Raw genomic sequence first — 24,482 nt, forward strand, 5'->3', positions numbered from 1 at the left:
AGGCAATAGAGGTTCCCAGACCAATTAGAGAAGACAAAATAATTTCATATTATTGTGGTCGCTGTGTGGCTGCTAGCACGCCAAATGTGCTGAGAGCGAATAATTTTTAAAATTGTATCGGTTGCATGTGTTTGTGTTCAATAAGCAGAGATTTTTGTCACTGATAGTTGGTGAGAAGTGAGCAGTAAGATGATCCAGAACTGCTTTGCTCACTGCTGTTCAAGCATCCGGCTTGGGGATGCCAGAAATGGCCAGTAGTGAAAACGAAACAATTCCTGTACATTAACAGCTTACGAGCTACAAAGAATTTGAAGATATCAACAATCATCGATAGCATTGTTTGAAGGCAGACGATTATCTGCATGATGTGTGTGTGAGGATTTTGTTCATTCACAGTCAGTCAAAACAGCACAGCAGCCGGCCAAATTCCTCCAATAACTATTAGAAACTAATACACAGATTTATAGTGCTGTAGTACGATTAGTAATGTTCTAATTCATTCTGTATTTCATTTAAATACATAATTTGTTACTCAGTTTGTCTTTTTTATACCTTTTTAACTATTTCCATGAAACTGGCTAATTGGGGCAGCTGCTTAATTGAGCCAAAATGTACTGGTCCAGATGCGTCCCAATTAACTAGAATCCATTGTGTGTATATATGTGTAAGTGTGTGTGTGTGTGTGTGTGTGTGTGTGTGTGTGTGTGTGTGCGCGCGTGTGTGTGCGTGTGTGTGTGTGTGTGTGTATAGTAATTGACTCATTAGAAATAGATATTCCTTTGTATTCAAACAAAAGTATAATAAATAGTATATGCTCATAGCTTTTTTATATCTCATTTGTATTCTTGTATTCTTTTCTCCCCAGGCCTCAAGGATTGCGAGTATAACTGGATCAATCATCAACCTACTGGTCATTCTCCTCTTAGCTCGAGTATATACACATCTAGCTCATTTCCTAACCAAATGGGGTAAGATTAATGTGATGAACACAACTCATCGTGATAACAATAAGAACCTCACTATTTTTTCCCTGGCTCAGTCAGATTATCTCATTGCTACAAAGACCAGCTGCTGTCCAGGGTCATTTCCACCCGACACTGCGGATCAGGTGTAAACTGACTAATGCTACAGTCATAACGAGAGCACAAGATTCCTAATGAATTAGCCAATTCAATTTCCGGGGATGATATGTCTTCCTGCTGATTTCTTTGTTCCACAAAGACAGCCTTGTTGTTTTTTGCTAATCATCTTCCATGGAATCAAGTCAACATCTGTGAAAAAGTAAGCCTAGCAGAGCAAGTTGGATGTCAGTGATAGCCAGAGGATTGTTTTGGTCTGTCTATGGTGTAGTTTGAGTCAAAGTTCAGAGGAAATGATGAGAAGGAAATAAATATATTGGTTTTGTGTTCTCTGTTCCATTCGTTTCAGAAATGCATAGGACTCAGAGCAAGTACGAAGATGCCTTTGTCTTCAAGGTGTTTGTTTTTCAGTTTGTCAATTTCTACTCCTCGCCCTTCTACATTGCTTTCTTCAAGGGCCGGTAAGTAGAACTGACTTCATTAAAGTTAAGAAACTAGGTTTTACCTGCCATTCCTCTCTAAATCATGCCAGCTCTCTGAAATAAAAATGAGGGGCACAGATAAGGTGAATGGTTGTGATCTTATCCAGTGCAGGGGAGTCCAAAGCTACAGGACATAGGTTTAAAGTGACAACTTTAGGGCAACTTTTTACGCACAGAAGGTGGTATGTACATATATGGAATGAACTTCTAGAGGAAGTAGTTGAGGCAGGTTCAATTATGACAGTTTAAAGAGACTTCTACTGGTAAGTGGATTGCAAAAGTTTCGAGGGATATGGGCCAAAGGCAGGCGAATAGCACTATCTGAGGCTGGCTACTTGGTCTGCATAGTTGAGTTGAGCCAAAGAGCCTGTTCCCATGCTGTCAACTCTAACTATTTCCAGTGAGGAGCCCAGCAGAATCCTCCCAAAGGAGACATTTCATCCTGTTCAAAGGGTGCTATGTGACCAGAGAGAAGTGGCCGTCTCTGAAAGAAGAAGATTGACCAATACCACAACCCAACACCTTGCGTTCATAACAGTTGCCTTAACTTAGATCTATATAAAGAGAAGGTAGGTAAGTACGTGAGGGAGAATCAAATGGACAGGTATGCTAATAGGGTAGGATCATATGATCATTTCCTGCACAGTGCTACATTAGTCAGCCCATCATCTCTTTTCCTGCCAGGAAGAAGCTTTTGAGGAAAATCCCATTTTATAACTCTTTTCAGCCAGGTCTTACTTAAAGACTTCTGCCTCCTTTCCATCAACAAGTTCAAGACATACTCTGGAGACCATCTTTTCCTCAGCTGCCCGGTGGCCTGGCTGGAGACTTGTGCAGTCTATAAAAACAATTCTGGCACCTTTGGGAAATCTGGCCCCTTTCTGCACTGTATACTCCATGCATCAGATATGTCTGGACCAAAGTCTGACTGCTAGCTTGGATCATTACAACTCTACTCTAATTCATGCTTGTATTTAGTGGGACTCACTGCATCATTGAAATCTCTTGCTTTTAGCCCTGTAATGATTTCATGAAACTTTCACTGAATGACCTACTGCATAAGAGAAAAGAGACTTAAGGACTTCAAGATTGGAACACAGAATGAAACGCCACAGAAGGAATCCTCCTCACTAACTTTCATACCAACAACTAGAAGGCTCATAAGACCATAAGACAGAGGAGCAGAAGTCGGCCATTTGGCCCATCGAGTCTGCTCTGCCATTTTATCATGAGCTGATCCATTCTCCCATTTAGTCCCACTCACCCGTCTTCTCACCATAACCTTTGATTCCCTGGCTACTCAGATACCTATCAATCTCTGCCTTAAATACACCCAATGACTTGGCCTCCACTGCTGCCCGTGGCAACAAATTCCATAGATTCACCATAGATTCAAGGAAAGGTTGGACAGGCCAGCTATGTACAATATATACTGAAGTTCAAAGATGGAGAGATCTTGAAGGGTGTTGACATGTGGGTGTAGAGGATGTTTTCTCCGATGGCAGTGCAGGGTAACGTGATTGGGAGGAACGTACATAATTCACAACCACCATCAATAAGTTGAGGTTTCACTTTAAGAGGCAGGTCTGACATGATGACGTTATTATGTAAAAGGTTTTTAGTGTATTTTTGTGGTGTAGGAGTGGAATAAAATGTGTTACGGGTTCTGTTAAACATAAAACGCCTCAATTCATTTTATTTGTGGGAAAACTACATTGGTGACCCTGACGCTCTAGGTCGATTCTGGAAATTTTGGACATTGAACATGTTGGCCAATACAGTCACTTTGAAACTGCTGGAGTTTTGGGAGTGAAATGCCATCGCTTGGTTCGTACAAGCTGAGGCCCAGTTCGCCCTGCAAGAAACCACCAACACCACCAAATATTTCTATGTGGTAGCATCGCTCAGTAACTCCAGGGCTGCGAGAGTGGTGAGTCTGCTTGAACAGCTGCCTGAACATGATAAATAACGATCACTGAAAACTCACCTTTTACAGACGTTTGGGTTATCGGAGTCTGAATGTGCCAAACTGTTGCTCTCCTTATCCGATCTCAGTGATGATAAGCCGTCAGAGCTAATGGACAACATGCCTTCTCTCCTGGGAAATCACCATTCTTGTTTTATTTTTAAAGAACTCTTCATGCAGCAAATGCCTGATCAAGTTTGCATAGCCCTCGCTAGGGCACCCGTGATGGACTACAGGGAGCTTGCTAAAATGGCTGATAGTCTACACTCAGCCGGGCAGCGGTGCATCATTCCTCCTCCTTTCCCTGCCTCAGGAAGCCTGGTCAGCGAGGTTCCCAACATAAGAGCTGCCGGCTGGTGGATGCCAGGGACTTTGGGTTGTTTCCCTTCTGAGTTTCCTCAACTGCTGGGCAAATTCCCAGAACTCACCAAGCTCATATTCTCCACGACAGTCACAAAACATGGGGTCGAGCACCACGTTACCACAACTGGCCCGCCAGTCCATGCCTGTGCGTAGACTGGACCCAGAAGAGCTGGCAACCGCAAAGGCTGAGTTTGCCAATACAGAAAGACTCGGAATTGTATGCCATTGGAATTGCCCCCGGGCTTCACCCCTCCATATGATCCTCAAGTGTGATGGTGGCTTTTCAAAGTCAAAGGCATGCGTCGTGAAATTTGTTAACTTAGTGGTAGCAGTTCAATCCCATACATGATAATATAGAAATTAATTACAGTAAGTATATATGTATATTAAATATTTAAAGTTTTAATAGTGCAAAACAGAAATAATATAGATTTAAAAAGTGAGGTAGTGTTCACGGGTTCAATGTCCATTTAGGAATCGGATGGCAGAGGGGAAGAAGCTGTTCCTGAATCACTGAGTGTGTGCCTTCAGACTCCTGTATCTCCTACCTGATGGTAACAGTGAGAAGAGGGAATGTTCTGGGTAATGGGAGTCTTTGATAATGGACGCTGCCTTTCTGAGGCACTGCTCTGGTTGCAGCCCATGTGATACCGACGCCTTAACAAGGCCACCACCCCGGATTGTTACCCAGTCCCACACATTCAAGACTTTTCAGCACATTTAGCCAGAAAATTAACTTTTTTCAAAGTCATTCTAGTTAGGGGCTACCATCAGGTGCCTGTATGCTCAGAGAACATTCCCAAAACAGCTGTGATAGCCCTAGTTGGCCTTTTTGGATTTCTGAACATGCTGTTTGGACTGAAAAATGCAGCACAGACTTTCCAACGGCTGATGGATTCTGTATTAAAAAAATTTAGATTTTCTTTTTGTTTACCTGAATGACATACTTGTTGCCAGTGTATCCAAATCTGAACATGTATCCCATCTCTGCACACTTTTTCAGCACTTAATCCTACACAGCTTGATTATTAACCCTGATAAATGCCATTTTGTGTTGCCAACCATTAACGTTCTCGACCATCGCATCGCCGCAGAAGGTGTGAAACGGCTGCCATCAAAAGTAGCCACTATTGTGGATTTCCTTCTGCCCCACTCCACTAAAAAGCTGCAGGAGTTTTTAGGCATGGTGAATTTCTGTCTCCGTCGCATTCTGCGAGCTGTTGCGCTTATGCTATCCGTGTATAGTGCCCTTAATCAAGTGCTTGACTGGTCAGTGACCATGACCAGGGCACTTGATGATACCAAACGAACTCTTTCTAACGCGACCCTACTGGCACACCCGCTCCTACTCCCCAACGCACCCATAGCCTTTACTACTGGCGCTTCAGACTATGCCCTGGGTGTTGTGCACGAGCAATTGGTCAAAGGCGTGAGGCAGCCGCTTGCCATCTTCAGCCGCATCTCCGTCCCCCGGAAGGGAAGGAAGTACAGAATGTCTGACCGTGAGCTTCTCAGTCTCTATCTGGCTGTCTGTCATTTTTGTTTTCTTCCAGAGGGTTACCATTTCGCAGTATTCATTGACTACAAACCCCTCGTGCACATGATGGCCAAAATATCTGACACTTGGTCTGCACGGCAGTAGCCCCATATGGCCTACATATCAGAGTTCACAGGGGATCTACAACATTTCAAGGGGAAAAATAATGCCATGGCTGATTGTCTGTCATGGCCAGCCGGTGAGGCCATACACATAGGGGCTGACTATGCTGGCCTGGCAGCCGACTGAGCTACTGATCCAGAGGTACAGGATTGCCGAACAGAGGTCATGGGCCAGTGGTTAGCTGACATTAAGTTTGGGAAAGCTGGGGTTTCTCTACTGCGTGATGTCTCAACCGGTTGCCCTCACCACAAACTGGAGGCGGACTGTTTTCGACTCCACACATGGCCTCTCGCATCCAGGCGAGAAAGCCTCACGGAAACTGGTTGCACTAAAGTTCGCTTGGCACAGCCTCAGGAAGGACCCGCCTGATTGGACTGCAGCCTGTGTGGAGCGTCAGTGGGCAACAGTCATGTTCAGGTACCACTGGCACCTTTTGGGGTCCTGACCGGCAGTTTAACCTTGTCAATGGGGACCTGGTTTGTCCTCTTCCCCCCTTTCGTCGTTTCATGAACCTTCTTACCATGGTGGACCGAACGACCAGGTGGCCTGAGGTCGTCCCTCTAGCATCGATGACAGCTGCAGACGTGGCTCGGTCATTCATCAGCACCTGGGTTGCTCGGTTTGACACCCCATCTGATAATTCCTCTGACCGCGGTCCCCAATTCATTTCAGACCTCTGGGCTGTGATGGTCCAGAACCTCAACCTTAGGCTACATCACACCACTGTGTATCACTCACAGTCCAATGGCCTTTGCAAGCAGTTTCACTGCTCCTTAAAAGCTGCTCTGAGGGGTTCCCTGACCGATGAGTGTTGGCATGATCGTCTCCCATGTGTCCTGCTGGGGCTGAGAACCACTCCAAAGAAGAAACTGCAGTGGTCTGTGGCTGAGTTGGTGTATGGGCAGCCATTACCAGTGCCAGGTGATTTCATTCTAGATGCCATGACTGCCTGATTGGCCCTTCAACAGTGTTCTGCCCTCCTTAGTAAGTTCGTGTATTCCTTCCTCCCATCCTGGCATACAGCAAACTTGGGTCCCTGTTGACCTACATTCCACCTCCTTTGTTTTCATTCACCATGACACACACCAACATGCCCTTGGACCCCCTTACAATGGCCCGTTCAATGCTTTGGAATCAGGAGAAAAGGCTTTTATCATAGATAATATGTTCAGGTTAACACCTCTGTCGGTAGATCACCTTAAACCAGCCCACCAAGATTTGGGGTATTCTGCTGCCATGCTCCCAGCATCACAACATGACCATGAGTGTGTTATCGCACGTCTGGATGAGCCAAAGCACCTGAGGTTCCTCCACCCATGGACCAGAGTACCCGAGCTGGGCGCTCGTCTCAGCTCCAGACAGGCTCTAATGCCAATTTTCGTGAATCTTGGGGAGCTGGCCTGTGTAGGGTAACGTAATTGGGAAAAATGTACATAATTCACAACATTGAATTATGGCGGTTTCACTTTAAGGGCCTGGTCTGACATGATGATGTGATGACGTTATTACATAAAGGGTTTTTGGTGCACTTTCATTGTGTAGGTTTTCGATTTCAATAAAATGTGTTATGGGTTTCATTAAACATAAAATGCCTCAGTCCATTTTATTTGCAGAAACCTACAGGAGAATCCAGAACTGGGGTCATTATTTAAAAAGCACCCATTTAAAATGATGAGATTAAATAATTTTTCTCAAATGGTGGAAAGGAGTCTGAATATTTTTAAAGCAGAAGTTTTATTCAGGTTTATTCTCATATGCACAGCTATACCTGTGCACAGGTGCACTGAAAAACATACTTGCCACGGCATCACAGGCACATAACATCAATTGAGCAGCATTCACAGACAAGATATACAGAAATCTTACAGGGAAGAACACAATTCGTGCAAAGCAAAAGCAAAATCCGTTTTAGTGCAAAGTGGTCATAGTATTGTTAAGCTGTGGTGATTAGATATGTGCCAGTTAGTTCAAGAACCATTGGTCTGGGAAACGGTTAAGGGGAAGTAGCAGTTCTTAAACCTGGTGGCGTGGTACTTCAGGTTTCTGTGCTCCCAGACCAACGGTAGCTGTGAAGAGAGGGCATGGCCTGGAGCTTTGATGATGGATATTGTGTTCTAGAGGCAGTGCCCCCTGTAGTGGAGAGGGGTGTGCTCATGGTGTATTGGGCTGAGTTCACTACACGATGAGCAATGGGGTGAAAAGTTACTGGGGATAAGGGAATGCATAGTTACGGCTATCAAATCCACCATGATCTTATTGAGTGGTGAAGCAAGTTGAAAAGACAGTGCCCTATTCATATGTTCATTCTACACAATAAATTCCAAGCCCCTGCTCACTAATTCTTTTATCATGATTGTTTTCTGAACGTTACAATTGAACCTGCTTTAGCCCATTCCTTTAGGTCAAGCAATCCCGTTCACAATAACTTGCTGTGCAAACAAATCAAATCCTGATGAGTTTTGTAATTGCCATAATTCAGTGGCAAAAAAACACGACCTCCTAGAGCAACTCGGCAGCTCAGGAGCATTTGTGAAGGGAAATGAACAGTCAACATTTCAGGTGGAGACTTTTCAATTGGACTGAAAGACAGAGGGGAGACAGCCAGTATAAAAAGGAGAGGGGAAGGGGTGGGGTAGGAGCTGGTAAATGATAGGTAGATCCAGGAGAGGAACGTGATGGGCAGATAGAGGAGAGGAGAGTGGAAACAGTGACCGAGGTTGGGAGGTGAGAGGTGGTGCTAACAATGGACTGGACAAGATGGAATCTGATGGGAAAAGGAGGAGAATACAATTAATTGAGGAGGGTGGGGAGGCAGATGGAAGCAGTGGGGGGAAGGGAAAGAAATAAAGTGATAGGGAGCTGGCTAGGGAGGGTTGGAAAGAAGGCTTTGGGTGTAGGAAAACCTGTATAGACCAGATGGAGAGTAAAAGGGACAGAAGGGCAGCAGGTTACATGAAATGGAGAATTCAGTGGTCATACCGTTGTATCCAGGCAGAATAGAATTTGCCGATCCTCTAGCTTGACAACCAATATTTTGTTAGATGCATCGTCAGTAATATTGCCTCAGATCCACCCTCTCTATTACAACTTCAAAGGTGATACTACCAAATACAAGAGGATTTCTCTACTCACTGTATATCAGTGATTTCATTCAGAATGGCCTTAACGTATCATGAGTTGATTTTTCTTGCATTGGATACAGGGGTGGCAAAATCCAAAAGCACTGAACTGAGGTGGAGCCAATCTGAAATGACACTCTGAAATGGCAGGCTGGACAACAGCAACATGGGCTGGGAGGGCAACAAGTATTCTGATGCAAGGTCATTGACCTGAAATATTGCATCTATCTCCTCTTTCTTGCTACTTGGTGGCAAAATCGAAATAGTTCCTCAGGAATTTTATTTGTCATCCTTATAGTCGTCCAGTCATACAGCACAGAAAAAGGCCCTTTATCCCTTTGAGTCAATGTCGGCCATCAACCACTCATGTACAAGAGTCCTATATCAATCCCATTTTTGTTCTCCCCACATTCCCATTAACTCCCCCAGATTCCACCACACGCCTACACACTTTGGAGCAATTTACAAAGGCCAAATGATGTACCAACCTGCACATCTCTGGAACATGGGGAGGTGGGGGAATGGAGCCACCCGTAAGAAACACACACAATATGCAAACTCCACATAGACAGCACCGCAGGTCAGATTGAACCCCGATCTCCGACACTGTGAGGCAGAGGCTGCATCTGTTGTACCATTGTACCAGGATCTCTCTAAAGTTCTGATTCACAGGATAGTTTGCATTGCTTTATGTTGTTGAAAAGTTAAACTTATTTCCATTTTTTCTGTTCCTTAGGTTTGTTGGTTATCCTGGAAACTACAAAACACTGTTTGGAATCAGGAATGAAGCAGTGGGTATCAGATTATAACAAAATGTGTTAATTACAGGATGCATTCAGATTTTTAGTCCAGCAGTATAAATGTGAACTAAGCATTACTGAAGTCAGCATTATGTGAGCCAGACCCCAATCCTGTTCTTTGTAGAGAGTGAGATCGAGGATGTATTAGGAGACAGGTTAGGGCAAAACTCATACTCGGGCCTTTATTTTTAAGTGAGGTCTTAAGAAGGGGAAGTACTTGTATACAGCAAACAGTCTCAAAGCAGCCTATTGGCATTTGTAACGTGTCCATTTCATCCTGACGGGAGGCATTGATACCTAAATGTCCTTGTGCTTCTCTTCAGATGGTAAGCTCCACACACAAATGCTGGAGGAACTCAGCAGGCCAGGCAACAGCTAAGGAAAAGAGTAAACAATCGATGTTTTGAGCCAAGACCCTTCATTGGACTGGAGAAAAAAAAGAGGAGGAGTCAGAGTAAGAAGCTGGGGGGGAGGAGAGGAAACACAAGGTGAAAGGTGAAACCCGGAGGGGGAGGGGTGAAGTAAGAGCTGGGAAGTTGATTGGTGAGAGAGATAAAGGGCTGGAGAAGGGGGAATCTGATAGGAGAGGACAGAAGACCATGGAAGAAAGAAAAGGGGGGAGAAGCACCAGAGGGAGGTGTTGGGCAGGCAAGGAGATGAGGTGAGAGAGGGAAAAGGGGGTGGGGAATGGTGAAGGGGGAGGGGCATTACCGGAAGTTTGGAAAATTGAGGTTCATGCCATCAGGTAGGAGGCCTCCCAGACGGAATATAAGGTGTTGCTCCTCCAACCTGTGTGTGGCGTCATCGCGACAGTAGGGGAGGCCATGGACTGACATGTCAGAATGGGAATGGGTAGTGGAATTAAAATGAGTTACCACAGGAAGATCCCTCTTTTTCTGGCAGATGGAGCGTAGATGCTCAGTGAAGCTGTCTCCCAATCTATGTTTGGTCTCACAGATATACAGGAGGCCACATCGGGAGCACCTCATACAATAGATGACCCCAACAGACTCACAGGTGAAGTGTCGACTCACCTGGAAGGACTGTTTGGGGCCCTGAATGGTATTGAGGGAGGCGGTGTAGGGGCCGATGTTGTTCCACTTGCAAGGATAAGTGTCAGGGGGGAGATCACTGGGAAGGGACGAACAGATAAGAGGGTGCTGAGGGAGAGATCCCTGCAGAAATCAGAAAGTGGGATGGGGGAGGGATGGATGTGCTTGGTGGTGGGATCCTGTTGGAGGTGGCAGAAGTTATAGAGAATTACGTGCTGGATGTGAGCTTAACTACTGAGGTCTACTATAATCCCACTGACTCTCACGGCTACCTGGACTATACCTCTTCTCACCCAGTTACTTGTAAAAATCCCCTTCTCTCTATTTTTTTTATATAGATTATGAGGACACGCAGTCCTCTTTTATTGTCATTTAGTAATGCATGCATTAAGAAATGATGCAATGTTCCTCCAGTGTGATATCACAGAAACACAAGACAGACCAAGACTGAAAAACTGACAAAAACCACATAATTATAACATATAGTTACAACAGTGCAAAGCAATACCATAATTTGATAGAAGAACAGACCATGGACACGGTAAAAAAAAAAGTCTCAAAGTCTCTCCAAATCCCAACATCTCAACCAGATGGTAGAAGGAAGAAAACTCTCCCTGCCATGAGCTTCCAGCACCATAAACTTGCCGATGCAGCATCCTGGAAGCACCCGACCACAGTCTGACTCTGAGTCCGTCCGAGAACTTTGAGTCTCCAACCAGCCCTCTGACACCGAGCACCATCCCTGCTGAGCGCTTCGACCCCAGCCCCGGCCGCCAGCGACAGGCAAAGCCGAGGATTTGGGGCCTTCCCTCCGGAGATTCTTGATCGCACAGTAGCAGTGGCCGCGAACTGGGCATTTCAGAAGTTTCTCCAGATGTTCCTCTGTGCTTCTCACATCCATCTCCATCAAATCAGGATTGTGCACGTCCCTTATTTAACAATTCCTCCATCTGTGCCACATCTTCTCTCAGGATGAGGCTTTTCATTTCAGAACTGAGATATCCTCCTTCTTCAAAGAAAGGGGCTTCCCTTCCTCCACCATCAATGCTGCCCTCACCCGTATCTCTTCCATTTTGCGCATGCCTGTCCTCACCCCATCCTCCTGCCACCCCACCAGGGATAGGGTTCCTCTTGTCATCACCCACCACCCCACCAGCCTCTGCATCCAGCACATAATTCTCTGTAGCTACTGTCATCTCCAGTGGGATTCCACCACCAAGCACATCTTCCCCCCCCCCCCCCCACTTTCTGCTTTCTGCAAGGATCACTCCCTACATGACTTCCTTGTCCATTCATTCCCCACCACCACCACTGATCTCCCTCCTGGTACTTATCCTTGCAAGCGGAACAAGTGCTACACCTGCCCTACACCTCCACCTTCACTACCATTCAGGGCCCCAAACTGTCCTTCCAGGTGAGGCAACACTTCACCTGTCAGTCTGTTGGGGTCATCTGCTGTACTGGTGCTCCTGGTGGGGCCTCCTTAAATCACTGAGGCCCAATGTAGATTGGGAGACCATTTTGCCAAACACCTACACTCTGTCCATCAGGAAAAAATGGGATCCCTGTACTATCGTAATGAGGCCACATTCAGGTTGGAGGAGTAACACCTTATGTTCCATCTGGGTAGCCTCCAACCTGATGGCTTGAATATTGATTTCTTGAACTTCCAGTAATGCCCACCCCCCCCCCTCCTTCACCATTTCCCATCCCCTTTTCCCTCTCACAGCTTATCTCCTTGCCTGCCCATTACCTCCCTCAGGCGCTCCTCTCCCTTTTCTTTCTTCCATGTCCTTCTGTCCTCTCCTATCAGATTCCCCCTTCTCCAGCCCTGTATCTTCACCAATCAACTTCCCAGCTCTTTACTTCACCTCTCCCTCCCCACCCTCAGTTTCACTGATCACCCTGTGTTTCTTCCCCCCCCTCCCCACCTTCTAACTCTGACTCCTCATTTTCATTCCTCCAGTCCTGCTGAGGGGACTCGGCCTGAAACACCGACTGTACTCTTTTCCATAGGTGCTGCCTGGCCTGCTGGGTTCCTCCAGCATTCTGTGTGTGTTGCTGGGATTACCAGCATCTGGAGATTTTCTCCTGTTTGAGATGGTAGGTCCTGACTCTTTCCCTTTGAGAATGAGAATGGAGTGGCGCAGCTTCCTGTCTCCATGTTTAGGTTTGCACATCTGATGAGATTCCCTGGACTGAACAACATAATGATTTTATTCTGGGATTTGGGATGAACAACTTCTCCCCTACCAAATTACACTCTGGAAAGGGTGCACCATTAAAAGGGAGTCTTATTTTACTTTAGTACTTAAGTCCTCTACCCATTGCTTCTATTGCAGAGATACATAAAACTTGTTTTTCCTGTGCTATTGTCTTTGGAAGCATCTTTTTCTGGTACAATCTGAGAACCACCTAATATTTAAAACTCTACCCAAACCATTATTCTTTCTTTCCTAAAATTGTTCAGCCGTGCTGGTAAAAATCCATCAATCACAACCTTGTAAGTATTGGCGATCCCTTTAAAATTCACATCTACAAGTATAAAGTAAAGAATCATGACCCACCCATTACATTGGCAACTCAAATAGACAAACCGTTAGGCCAAGCCACTTACAAGCATGAGCCTAACAAGAGCTCTCAAGGCCATGGTTAGAGGCTGGATAGGCATAATCCACGTAACGAGGCCTGTATGAGGTTGGGTTTGAGCTTCTGGGTGTTCCTGCTGCTGCGGGGCATGTGTTTAGTTCGGAAGAGTAGGCTGAAACATTCAGGTGGTTACCGTCACAGGTGCGTTGTCTGTGCCAGATGTTTGAAGAAGATATGCAAGTGCACTCAAGGGTCCTACCCCACAACGTGTGCATCCTCGTCAAGCATTCTGTTGGCTCAGATCTGTGCTTGTCTTTCACAAATACAAGTACTCAGAAGTTCAGGTTTATACTAAATATGCTTTTACTTGAACCCATCAAACTCATTCTTCCAAAACTCACTCACTCAAATATTTCGAAACAAAAACCCATTCAACTCTCAACCATTTATTGATTTCCTGTGTTGGTCTCACCGATGTAGAGGAGGCCACACCGGGAACACTGCATGCAATAAATGACACCAAAAGGTTTGCAGGTAAAGCACTGCCTCACCTGGAAGAACAGTTTAGGGCCTGAATGGTGGTGAGGGAGGAGATGTTGAGGCAACTCCTTCCTCACACTAAGCACCTATCACCTATCACCACTTCACTTCTGTCACCTATCACCTCCTGGCTTCTCACATGATTCACTTTCATTTCCCCCTTTCCCCACCCACTAGCTTCCGTATTTGTCCACTAACCTGGACTTGCATATTACTTGTCAGCTTGTAATCCCTTTCCTACCTATTTATTCTGGCTTCTGCCCTCTTCCTTTCCAGTTCTGATGAAGGGTCTTGGCTCAAAATGTTAATTGTTAATTTCTCCCCATAGACCAAGTTTCTCTCTACAGATGAATTGCAAGTAGATTTTCTCCTTTCTTCGCTTCCATTATAATAGAAATTGCTTGATTTGCTGTGCACTCTTGACCTCTTGTATATTATGTATTTACGTAGCTTCTGTAAGATGCTTTTGCCCTTCTGGATATGTCATTCAATATAGGTACTGTGCGAGCACTCAGCAGGGCAGTCAGTGTTTGTGGAGGGAGAAATGGAGTAAATGTTTAAATTATTAACCTGTCTTCAAAAAGTTCTTGACTTTCTACAGATGCTGCTCCATCTGCTTATGTTTCCAGCATTTATTGTTTTTAATCCCAATATATATTATAGCCAATGAATTTACTTTAAATGTTCTAGTGTTAAGGGTAAAGGGCAGTCAGTCAGTGCACGACAAGATTCCACAAGCAGCAATGTGATTAGGACCACATACATGGACCAAACTCCATTCATAGTCCAGATTTTCATCAGTTTTTCATATATTTTCAACATTAAAAGCTAAGGTTAGACCATTTTCTTACTATTCCTTTGTAATGATGTTTAATTTTTTGTAGAAATAATAGAACATTGTTCACCTGTACAGAATCACACACCAGAGACAAAAAGTCACTTGGCATTTTGTAACAACGCTGCAAATTAAATCCTATCAAAGTGCTCTTTCTCCACTAGTTATTCCCTTTCAAGTTGTTGTCTAATTTCCATGGTTACTTCCACTGACACAACCTGGCATTCAGGCCAATGATCGAGCTTCTGTTAACATCTTCTAAAACAGGTGCATTATAATTCTGGCAATCTGCTATCCAATTGTTTAGAAATCCCATTAATAATTTATTGTACTATGTAGCATCTGCAAAAAAATTATAAAAGTGTTAATTGGAATTACATCCAGTCGTCCAGTAGTCTGGCATCATCAAAGTCGATGCTGAATTCATCAACATCATCATTATGAGCCTTGTCCAATGACGTGGACGATCATGGTCTATCCATGACCCTGATTGTCCTTGACAAATTTTTCTACAGAAACAGTTTACTATTGCCACCTTCTGGGCAGTGTCTTTACAAGATGGATGACCCCAGCCATTATCACCCTCAGATTGTCTGCCTGGCATCAGTGGTCGCACAACCAGGACTTGTGATATGCACTGGCTGCTCGTACGACTATCCACCCCCTGCTCCCGTGGCTTCACATGACCCTGATCAGGGGGCTAAGCAGCTGCTACACCTTGCCCAAGGGTGACCTGTAGGCCAGCCAATGGAAGGGGCATCTTACACCTCCTTTGGTAGAGACGTATCTCCACCCTGCCACCCTTAATAGAGTTTTACTGCATATGGTATGATATAATTGTCCCATTTTCCTAGAGCATTCAACATAGTTCATTGATTGTAACAAACCCAGGGAGAAAAGCAGGAAATGCTGGAAACATTCAGCAGGTCAGGCAGCATCCCAGGAGAAAGAAACAGTTAACATTTCAGGTCAGTAATCTGTAATATTTACTCTATTTCTCTGCTCGTATGTGCTGCCTAAGCTACTAAGTCACTTTTTAATTCCAAAGTTCCAGCGTCTGCTGTTTTGTTCTTGCACTATAAATACAAGTAAATCAGTAAATCTTTTAATGATCTCCTCTGCTGTTGATTGACACATAACACAATAGAGATAATCAGTGCTTCTGTTTTTCCAGTGTGGAGCGGGTGGCTGCCTGATTGAATTGGCTCAGGAGTTACTTATTATCATGGTTGGAAAACAACTCATTAATAACGTTCAGGAGTTTGTTATCCCGTGAGTATCTACTAAAAAGGTAAAGCACCAGGTAAAGCTGCCACTGTGAATGTGAATATTAATGAACTTCACTGATGTACATTCACTGAAGTTCATAGTTGTTTCCAGTGATGAACATAATTCAATAGCTGTGAGCTGGCCTCTCTATGTAACTGATGTCCCTGGGCAGGGGCAGACCTAGTGTTCCTGGTGTCTGCCTCTTCCTGTGCCACTCAGAGATACAGCACGCAGACGAGACCATGGGCCACCGTCACCGTGTCAACTGTCAGCCAATATTAATCCCAATGTGTTTAATTATTCCCACATAGTCATCAATCCTCCCATCCCTTCCCCTCCCCATTCAGATCTCACTCATTTACAGTGACGTTTAACCCACTGACCACATCCCTGCAATGTCAAAGCCAATTCTAGGTGCATTGTTCAAAATTCAAAGTAAATTTTATTATTGAAGTACATATACTGCATGTCACATACACAACTTTCTCTGTCCGCCAGAGAAAGCAGGATCTCCCAGTGGCCACACATTTTAATTCCACGTCCCATTCCCATTCTGACATGTCTATACACGGCCTCCTCTACTGTCAAGATGAAACCACACTCAGGTTGGAGGAACAACACCTTATATTCCGTCTGAGTAGCCTTCAACCTGATGGCACGAACATTGACTTCTCTAACTTCCGCTAATGCCCCACCTCCCCCTCGTACCCCATCCCTTATTTATTTATTTAATATTTTTTTCTCTCTCTGTCCCTCTCACAATAACTCCTTGCTTGCTCTCCATCTTCCTCTGGCGCTCCCCTCCCCCTTTTTTTCTCCCTAGGTCACCTGTCCCACGATCCTTTCCCTTCTCCAGCCTTGTATCCCTTTTGCCAATCACCTGTCCAGCTCTTGGCTCTATCCCTCCCCCTCCTGTCTTCTCCTATCATTTTGGATCTCCCCCTCCCCCTCCCACTTTCAAATCCCTTACTCACTCTTCCTTCAGTTAGTCCTGACGAAGGGTCTCGGCCTGAAACATCGACTGTGCTTCTTCCTAGAGATGCTGCCTGGCCTGCTGCGTTCACCAGCAACTTTGATGTGTGTTGCTTGAATTTCCAGCATCTGCAGAATTCCTCTGGGTTTTTCCCCCTCCTCCTTTTCCTGTCTGGCCTGCTGCGATCCACCAGCATTTTGTGTGTGTGTGTGTTACACAACACTGAGATTCATTTTCTTGCGGGCATACTCAATAAATCTATAGAATAGATTCATTGGAAGACCATCCAACTCGGGTGTTCAGCCAGAGTGCAGAAGAAAACAATCTCAAATACAACAAGAAGAAATAAAAATAAATAAATAAATAAGCAATAAATATCGAGAACGTGAGATGCAGTGTTCTTGAAAGTGAAACCATAGGTTGTGGGAACATTTCAATGTGGGGCAAGTGAAATTAAGTGAAGTTATCCCTTTGGTTCAAGAACCTGATGGTTGAGGGGTAGTAACTATTTCCGAGCCTTGTGATGAGAGTCCTGAGGCTCTTGTGCCTTCTTCCTGATGGCAACAGTGAGAAGAGAGCATGTCCTGGGAGGTGGGGGTCCATTCAAGGCCATTGGTGTTCCCATGCCAGGCTGGGATGCAGCCAGTCAATATGCTCTTCACCACACACCTGGTCACAGTTTTTGATATCATTCTGGATCTCCACAAACTCCTGCGGAAGTAGAAGTGCTGGCATGCTTTCTTCGTATTTGCATTTGCATGCTGGACCCAGGACAGGTGCTCAGAAATAGTAACATTTAGGAATTTAAAGTCTCCACCTCTGGTCCTCCGATGAGGACTGGCTTTTGATGATACGTGACCACTGATGAGTGTCCACTCCAGCTGCGGCCCGGTGCAGCTGAGATGTCGGCTTTCTGCTGTGAATGGCTTCATTGGTCAGATTTTGAACTACTTAGCTTTCACTTACCTGTTTGCTTTGTTCAAATTACTGAACAGGAAGTTGAAACATTGGTGGCAGAAGCAGAAATTGAGGAGCCTGGTCAACGATGAGGCCAATCCAGTGCTTCAGCCCTGGGAGAGGGATTACGAGTTGCTGGATTGTGAAGGACTCTTTGATGAGTATCTTGAGATGGGTAAGTACCGCACTGTGGCTCAAATGGGCATCAGTGCATGAGTTATGAACTTGTCCCATATGAGACTTTGAAGATGGATTGCAGAGGGCTCTCTTCCTCCCTCAGTTCTTCACGTAATTATGATTGATACAGAGTAGTAATTCACATTTTATTTGAGATGAGTACTTTTAAGTTGCTCTACTTGTTTGACACCAACTTCATTTGCAAGGGGATTGTTAGGGGATGTAGATCATTCAATGGTACGAGCATGGAGAGGAGATTGGTTGAATGGCAGGACACAAAGAGTGGGGATAAAAGGAGGCTGCCAGTGACTCTCGGTGCTCTGCGGGGGTCGGTTCTCGGGCCATTTGTTTTCATGTTATATGTCAGTTTTCTGGATGATGGGCTAGGTTTGAAACCCGATGAAGGTACTTTGACCCTGCCTTGCTGTGATGAGATATTGCAATTGAATTTTTACAACCCTCTGTACAAACCCTTGGTGTTACTCAGAACAGCTGGGAAGTGTAAACCTTTCTAAACAGCACAGACAAATAAAGAATGATACCGTAGTACCACTGTCAACTACAAAGCACAACAATGTAAATATTATCACATGACAGATGGCCCAGTTTAATGAGGTCAAGTTGTAATCATAGACTTCAAATGTAAATGTATATTTATTTTTATGACTACTTATCTGGAAGAACAGTGGGATGGTGCTGGATGAAAATTAAAGACATACAAAGTTAAATACATTTGCACCTATTTCCATACTACACTGCACGGCTTCTGATATTTTATTGGGCTCTTCTGACCACAGTTCACGCTTGCACTGGTGACAACTTTTGTATGTTAGCCATGCATGTGGTAGTGTTAGTTACTATTACAAGACAGTTTTTGAGCACAGTGGGTAAAATGTAGGACATGCTTCAAAGCATGTCTGTTGCTGAGCAGTCATGACTGTACCGGGCTTTCGTGGGGCTGTTTGCTCTGTTGCTGCTCCTTTTGAAGGGACACTCACCTTCTGTGCTCCAACTTCCCTCCACTCTGCTGCATCACACTCAGGAATTTGCTGCTTGACCACACGGACCTGTATGCAACCCCACTGATATTTCTGTGCTCAGGGAATTCCCCGTGATAGCTGCTCCATTAGTGGCCAAGCTGGCAGCTTTTTGATTTGCATCTTTTGCCCCAGGCTTTCTGCAGACTTGAAGGGAAGAATCTTGGGAGAGCTCACATTTGCAAGCCAAATCCTCAAGGGTGTGGCAAGGATCTGTGTTCCTTTCTTCAGCTTTTTGTGTGTGTGCCTGTGAGTCTGCATTGGCTTGTATTCCTGCCTGTGCTTGCCCTCAGAATGGCCAGCCTGAAATATTAACTTTTTACTCTCTACAGACGCTGCCTGATATGTGTATTTCCAGCAGCTTTTTTTAAACAGATTTCCAGCACCTGCAGTTATTTGATTTTCATTAGAGCTTTTGTATTTGATGTTTATGTCAAGGATTTTTCATTTTTGTGTTTCTTACAACATTAGTCATCACAAAATACTTTGCAACTCCTGAAATGCTTTATATAGAACCATAGAACACTACAGCACAGAAAACAGGCCATTCAGCCCTTCTAGTCTGTGCTGAAACATTATTCCGCTAGTCCCATTGATCTGCACCCAGTCCATAACCCTCCAGACCTCTCCTATCCATGTACCTATCCAATTTATTCTTAAAACTTAAGAGTGATCCCGCATTTACCATGTCAGATGGCAGCTCCTTCTACACCCCTACCAACCTCTGAGTGAAGAAGTTCCCCCTAATGTTTCCCCTAAACCTTTCCCCTTTCACCTTAAAGCCATGTCCTCTTGTATTTATCTCTCCTAATCTAAGTGGAAAGAGCCTATTCACATTTACTCTGTCTATACCCCTCATAATTTTGTAAACCTCTATCAAATCTCCCCTCATTCTTCTATGCTCCAAGCAATAATGTCCTAACCTGTTCAATCTTTCCCTATAACTCAACTCCGGAAGACCCCCGGCAACATCCTAGTAAATCTTCACTGCACTCTTTCAATCTTACTGATATCCTTCCTATAGTTAGGTGACCAGAACTGTACACAATACTCCAAATTTGACCTCACCAATGTCTTACATAACCTCCCCATACATCCCAACTCCTATACTCAATACTTTGATTTATGAATGCCAGGATGCCAAAAGCCTCCTTTACAATGCCGTCAACCTGTGACGCCACTTTCAGGGAATTATGTACCTGAACTCCCAGATCTCTTTGTTCCTCCACACTCCTCAGTGCCCTACCATTTGCTGTGTATGTCCTACCTTTAATACAGACAGGTGTGAGGTGTTGCATTGTCCTTCCAAAATGCAACACCTCACACCTGTCTGCATTAAATTCCATCTGCTATTTTCTGGCCCATTTTTCCAGTTGGTCCAGATCCCTCTGCCAGTTTTGATAGCCTTCCTCACTGTCCACAACGCCTCCAATCGTAGTGTCATCAGCAAACTTGCTGATCCAACTTACCACATTATTATCTAGATCATTGATATAGAAAACAAACAACAATGGTCCCAGCACAGATCCTTGACGCACACCACTAGTCACAGGCCTCCAGTCTGAGCAGCAATCATCCACTACCACTCTCTGTCTTCTCCCACACAGCCAATTTCAAATCCAGTTTACAGCCTCTCCATGGAAACCTAGTGTCTGAACCTTCTGAACTAACCTCCCATGTGGGACCTTGTGAAAGGCCTTACTAAAGTCCACGTAGACAACATCCACAGTCTTTCCTTTGTCTACTTTCTTGGTAACCTCCTCAAAAAACTCCACAAGATTCGATAAACACGATCTACCACGCACAAAGCCATGCGGACTATCCTTAATCAGCCGTTGGCTGTCCAAATACTTGTATAACCGATCTCTCAGAACACCTTACAAATATGTATAAAATATGTATAAAAAGGCAGCAGTTATCCTAATTAATATGTTCAATGGGAGTTCCTATGCTATGATGACTGTCAAGTAACTTGTTTTAGTGATGTTGGTTGGGAAATAATTGTTGGCCAGGTTGAAACTTTTTGTCTTTCAAGACAATATTCTGGATAGTTCTGTGGTGCCTTAAGACTTAAAGATAACTTTATTCCTTGTAGTTTTTATGAGGTATTACTTGGAGTAATGGTGAGTTTAAGCTATTATTAGAGAATGTGATAGTTTAGAGTGGCAGTGGGGATCAGCTACTGAGTGTAAGCAAACTATTTCTTGATTGGTATTGGTCTGTTACCTACGGAGTAAGTTACCCCAGCTCATCCTGCAGAGAAAGTGACGGCAGTTATAGCTCTTTGTAAATTCAGTTAAAGTGTTGGTGCCTCTGCCACTGTAAACAGTTTTACCCATCCCTAGTTGTTCTCTGATGTGGGACCAGCCTTTCATTATGACTCGGTGGTTTGCTAAGTAGTAGGATTGGAATTGCAGATTTCCGATCAGTCTTGCATGACACTCTTCGCCCTTTGCCTTTAAATCAATTAATAAGCAATGATTTATTATTGTACCATGCACTGAGATACAGTGAAAAGCTTTTGTTTGCAGATCATTCCAATACATTAATACCTCGAGATAGTACAGAAGGAAACCAAAGCAGAATGCAGAATATGTGTTGAAATTACAAAAGGGGACAAACTAAGAACAAAACCTTGACAGGGATTTCAATGTATGGTCTAGGCAGACCCATTGGTCTAATCCTGTGAAAGTGCAGCATTGCTGCCTTTAAACTGATCTGACATTTCGTGTGAACGAGGAAGATCGCAGAACAGTCTGAAGAGTGAAGGAGCTCTATGGCCATCACTGATTTCTCAAATTAAATGGTAATTTATTTTATTTGCCGTGTGAGTGAGTTTGAAATGGGAAGAGTGGTCCTGCTTTGTCTCATCACTGGGAAGTGTTTTCAGCCATTCTGAGTAACTCAAAACACGGTATTCAGACTATTTTCTTTGATACCCAGCCAGGCACAAGTCGATAGCAATCTCTTCTGACGGTTTCTGTTATTCTTTATCCTGCAGTCCTTCAGTTTGGGTTCATCACCATCTTCGTGGCTGCCTGCCCACTGGCCCCTTTATTTGCCCTTCTCAATAACTGGATAGAAATCCGCCTGGATGCCCACAAGTTTGTCTGCGAGTACCGACGGCCGGTTGTGAAGAAAGCGCAGGGGATCGGAATCTGGTTTGACATCCTGGAGACCATCACCAAGCTAGCTGTAATAAGTAACGTAAGCACACTGGCATCTGTAACGTGTACTTTACCTTGTCCTTAAAGAATGGATTCTGGTCTCCACAGTATACGAGGGATGCGATTGCCCTGCACTGCGTTCAGATTTTGCTGTTAGTTGCTGCTGTGCAGAGACAGTTTGCTGTGCTAATGTAAATAAGTTGTTCATTTGGTGTAACTGTACTGAGATGTGTCAGCACGGTGAGTACCAAAGTTATGTGTGCTATCTTCTCTCAATAGGCCTTCCTGATAGCGTTCACATCAGATTTTTTGCCTCGTCTCTTCTATCGTTACACGTACCAGATTGATCTAACCGGCTACATTAACTTCACCTTGGCATACTCGCCTCCCAACTTCATCCTTCAGAACCATACCATGTGCAGGTAAGGCATGATTAGGGGGAAAACGTAATGAGGGACCAAGTCAATGAGTCTTCAGGAGTACTCCTGGAAAGACATGGTACTCTTCATCCACTGAAACCTGTGCTTCCCAAAACAGGATTAAAAATCTGGCCCTTTTTCAAATCGGATACCCTATTTTGTAAGGTTGGGATAGAGAGAGGGAAGGGATGTATCCCAAAGAGTACGATTGAATGGGTAAAGTGGAAGTTTCTCTAGGGAGTAAGACCATAATTTACAAGGTTAAATGAGTCTTTGGTACATTAAGCTGATCTTTTTCTGCGAGAGGTGACTAAAAGGTTGAATGGAGCTCATAATGAAAAACAGACAGAGATTAAATGGGTCAGTAGAGACTTATTGGATGAGTCAAGACAAGTTCAGGAGAATGTGGACTGGGGTTATTGGATTTGACTAGACGGGTAGGTGGTGACACTGATATAGTGGACAATAACAGGACAAAGAAATTAAATAGACCTCTCTATCGCATGAAAGTGCACATGAATCAAACACCTGAGCAGGAATCGGCAGTTGGTAGAGTGTACAAGAGCCAGACAAGGTCAGCTTGTAAAGACTGTTCATCCCTCTCTTTTGTAGGTGCTCCAGATCCACGGATGCTGGCCGTCTCCCTGTACCTTATCCAGTAAATCCAGTTATTTTAACGTCAACCTTTAGAGCTACATTACAAAGCAATATTAATAGGTTATGACTGGGGAAAGCTGTGGCAACGCAGGTAGATATGACATCATTTAGTTGCGATGGAAAATGCTTTGAACAAAGAACTTCCAGAATGGTGCAAAGCCTCAAGGAGACTGATAATGCATAGAAACAGATAATTAAATAATAATGCAAGGTACAGAACATAATCCAAAAGCCTGCTGGAATTTTGGTCATTCTATCTCTAGTGAATTGAAGTTATGCTACATCTTTTACAAGTTTCTAGTTAGATGCACCATCTAGTTTGATGGTTCTGGGCAACGCACTTCAGAAGGATAAGGAAAAGTGGTTAGAATGATACCAGGAATTATGTATAAAGAAAGGTTCTGCAAACAAAAGCCAGGATCCATGGAATTCAGAAAGTTATGCATAAGAACTTCAAGAAATTAAGGAAAACCAATAGGGTTAAAGGACAGGAAACTATTTTAGTTTGAGAGTGTAGCTTGAAAATTAAAATCAGCTTTACTGGAAAAGTTAGAGAATGTTTCTATGTGCGGAGAGCAGTGGGAATTTGGAACCCATCCCCAAAAGATGTATTGTGAAAAATTGATTTTAAATCTCTGAGATTTTTAAGAACTGAAATTGTTGAGAAGTATGTGGTTGGTAGCCTCTAGTTTAAAGTGCGGGGAGTTTTGCAGGGACTGTTGGGAAGGCTTTAAATAACTTGATGTGTGAACCTCAACAGGAAATTCAGGGAGCTGAAAAACAAAGCAGGATAGCCGTATCACTTGTTCCACGGGCTTCTATGCCTGAGTGATTGGTGTGCTCATCTTCAGTGACCCTACTTCATCCACACTCTCAAACAGTGTGTTCCAGGTACTCACCACTGTGGGTGAAGAAGAGTGTCCTCTGGTGAACTGATATGCACATATTTCTGGGTTGAAGTTTTAGATAAAGAAGTATATGTGAAACTTAGAGTTTTAATTTCATTTTTTAATCAATTCATCATCCAAAAGCAATAACTCCAGGTGCAATTTTATAAAGGCCCTTACTTGTGAAGTTGGATCCAAGGAATGTGCACAATGTACACCCTTGTCTAAGACTGTGTGAACACAGGAACAATATAGTTAGCTTATTACCTAAACTAAGTCACTCTTTAATGTAAATGTATATATTTACTGATCTGTAGGTACAGAGAGCTCAGGGATACCAATGGCCACCTGACCCTGACATATTGGAACCTGATGGCTATTCGTTTTGGCTTTGTAATTGTGTTTGAGGTGAGTCACAAGGAGATAGGACATTAAAAGCCCCCAATTACAATGC

General features: G+C 44.1%; 1 protein-coding gene across 3 annotated transcripts in view; it reads left to right on the plus strand.

Moving 5' to 3' along the window:
• Positions 1 to 24,482, plus strand: part of ano7 (anoctamin 7) — a 199,348-nt gene that overhangs the window by 140,483 nt on the left and 34,383 nt on the right. For 2 of the 3 annotated variants that reach the window (XM_072255797.1, XM_072255799.1), the window contains 8 exons: positions 866 to 968; positions 1,429 to 1,540; positions 9,406 to 9,460; positions 15,660 to 15,757; positions 17,723 to 17,859; positions 21,900 to 22,105; positions 22,345 to 22,487; positions 24,346 to 24,436. In XM_072255797.1, the coding sequence (XP_072111898.1) occupies positions 866 to 968; positions 1,429 to 1,540; positions 9,406 to 9,460; positions 15,660 to 15,757; positions 17,723 to 17,859; positions 21,900 to 22,105; positions 22,345 to 22,487; positions 24,346 to 24,436 (945 nt within the window). The remainder of the gene's footprint in view (positions 1 to 865; positions 969 to 1,428; positions 1,541 to 9,405; positions 9,461 to 15,659; positions 15,758 to 17,722; positions 17,860 to 21,899; positions 22,106 to 22,344; positions 22,488 to 24,345; positions 24,437 to 24,482) is intronic. The other variant, XM_072255798.1, reaches the window with a different exon arrangement.

Source organism: Mobula birostris, chromosome 4 (genome assembly GCF_030028105.1).
Source record: "Mobula birostris isolate sMobBir1 chromosome 4, sMobBir1.hap1, whole genome shotgun sequence".
NCBI lineage: Eukaryota > Metazoa > Chordata > Chondrichthyes > Myliobatiformes > Myliobatidae > Mobula > Mobula birostris.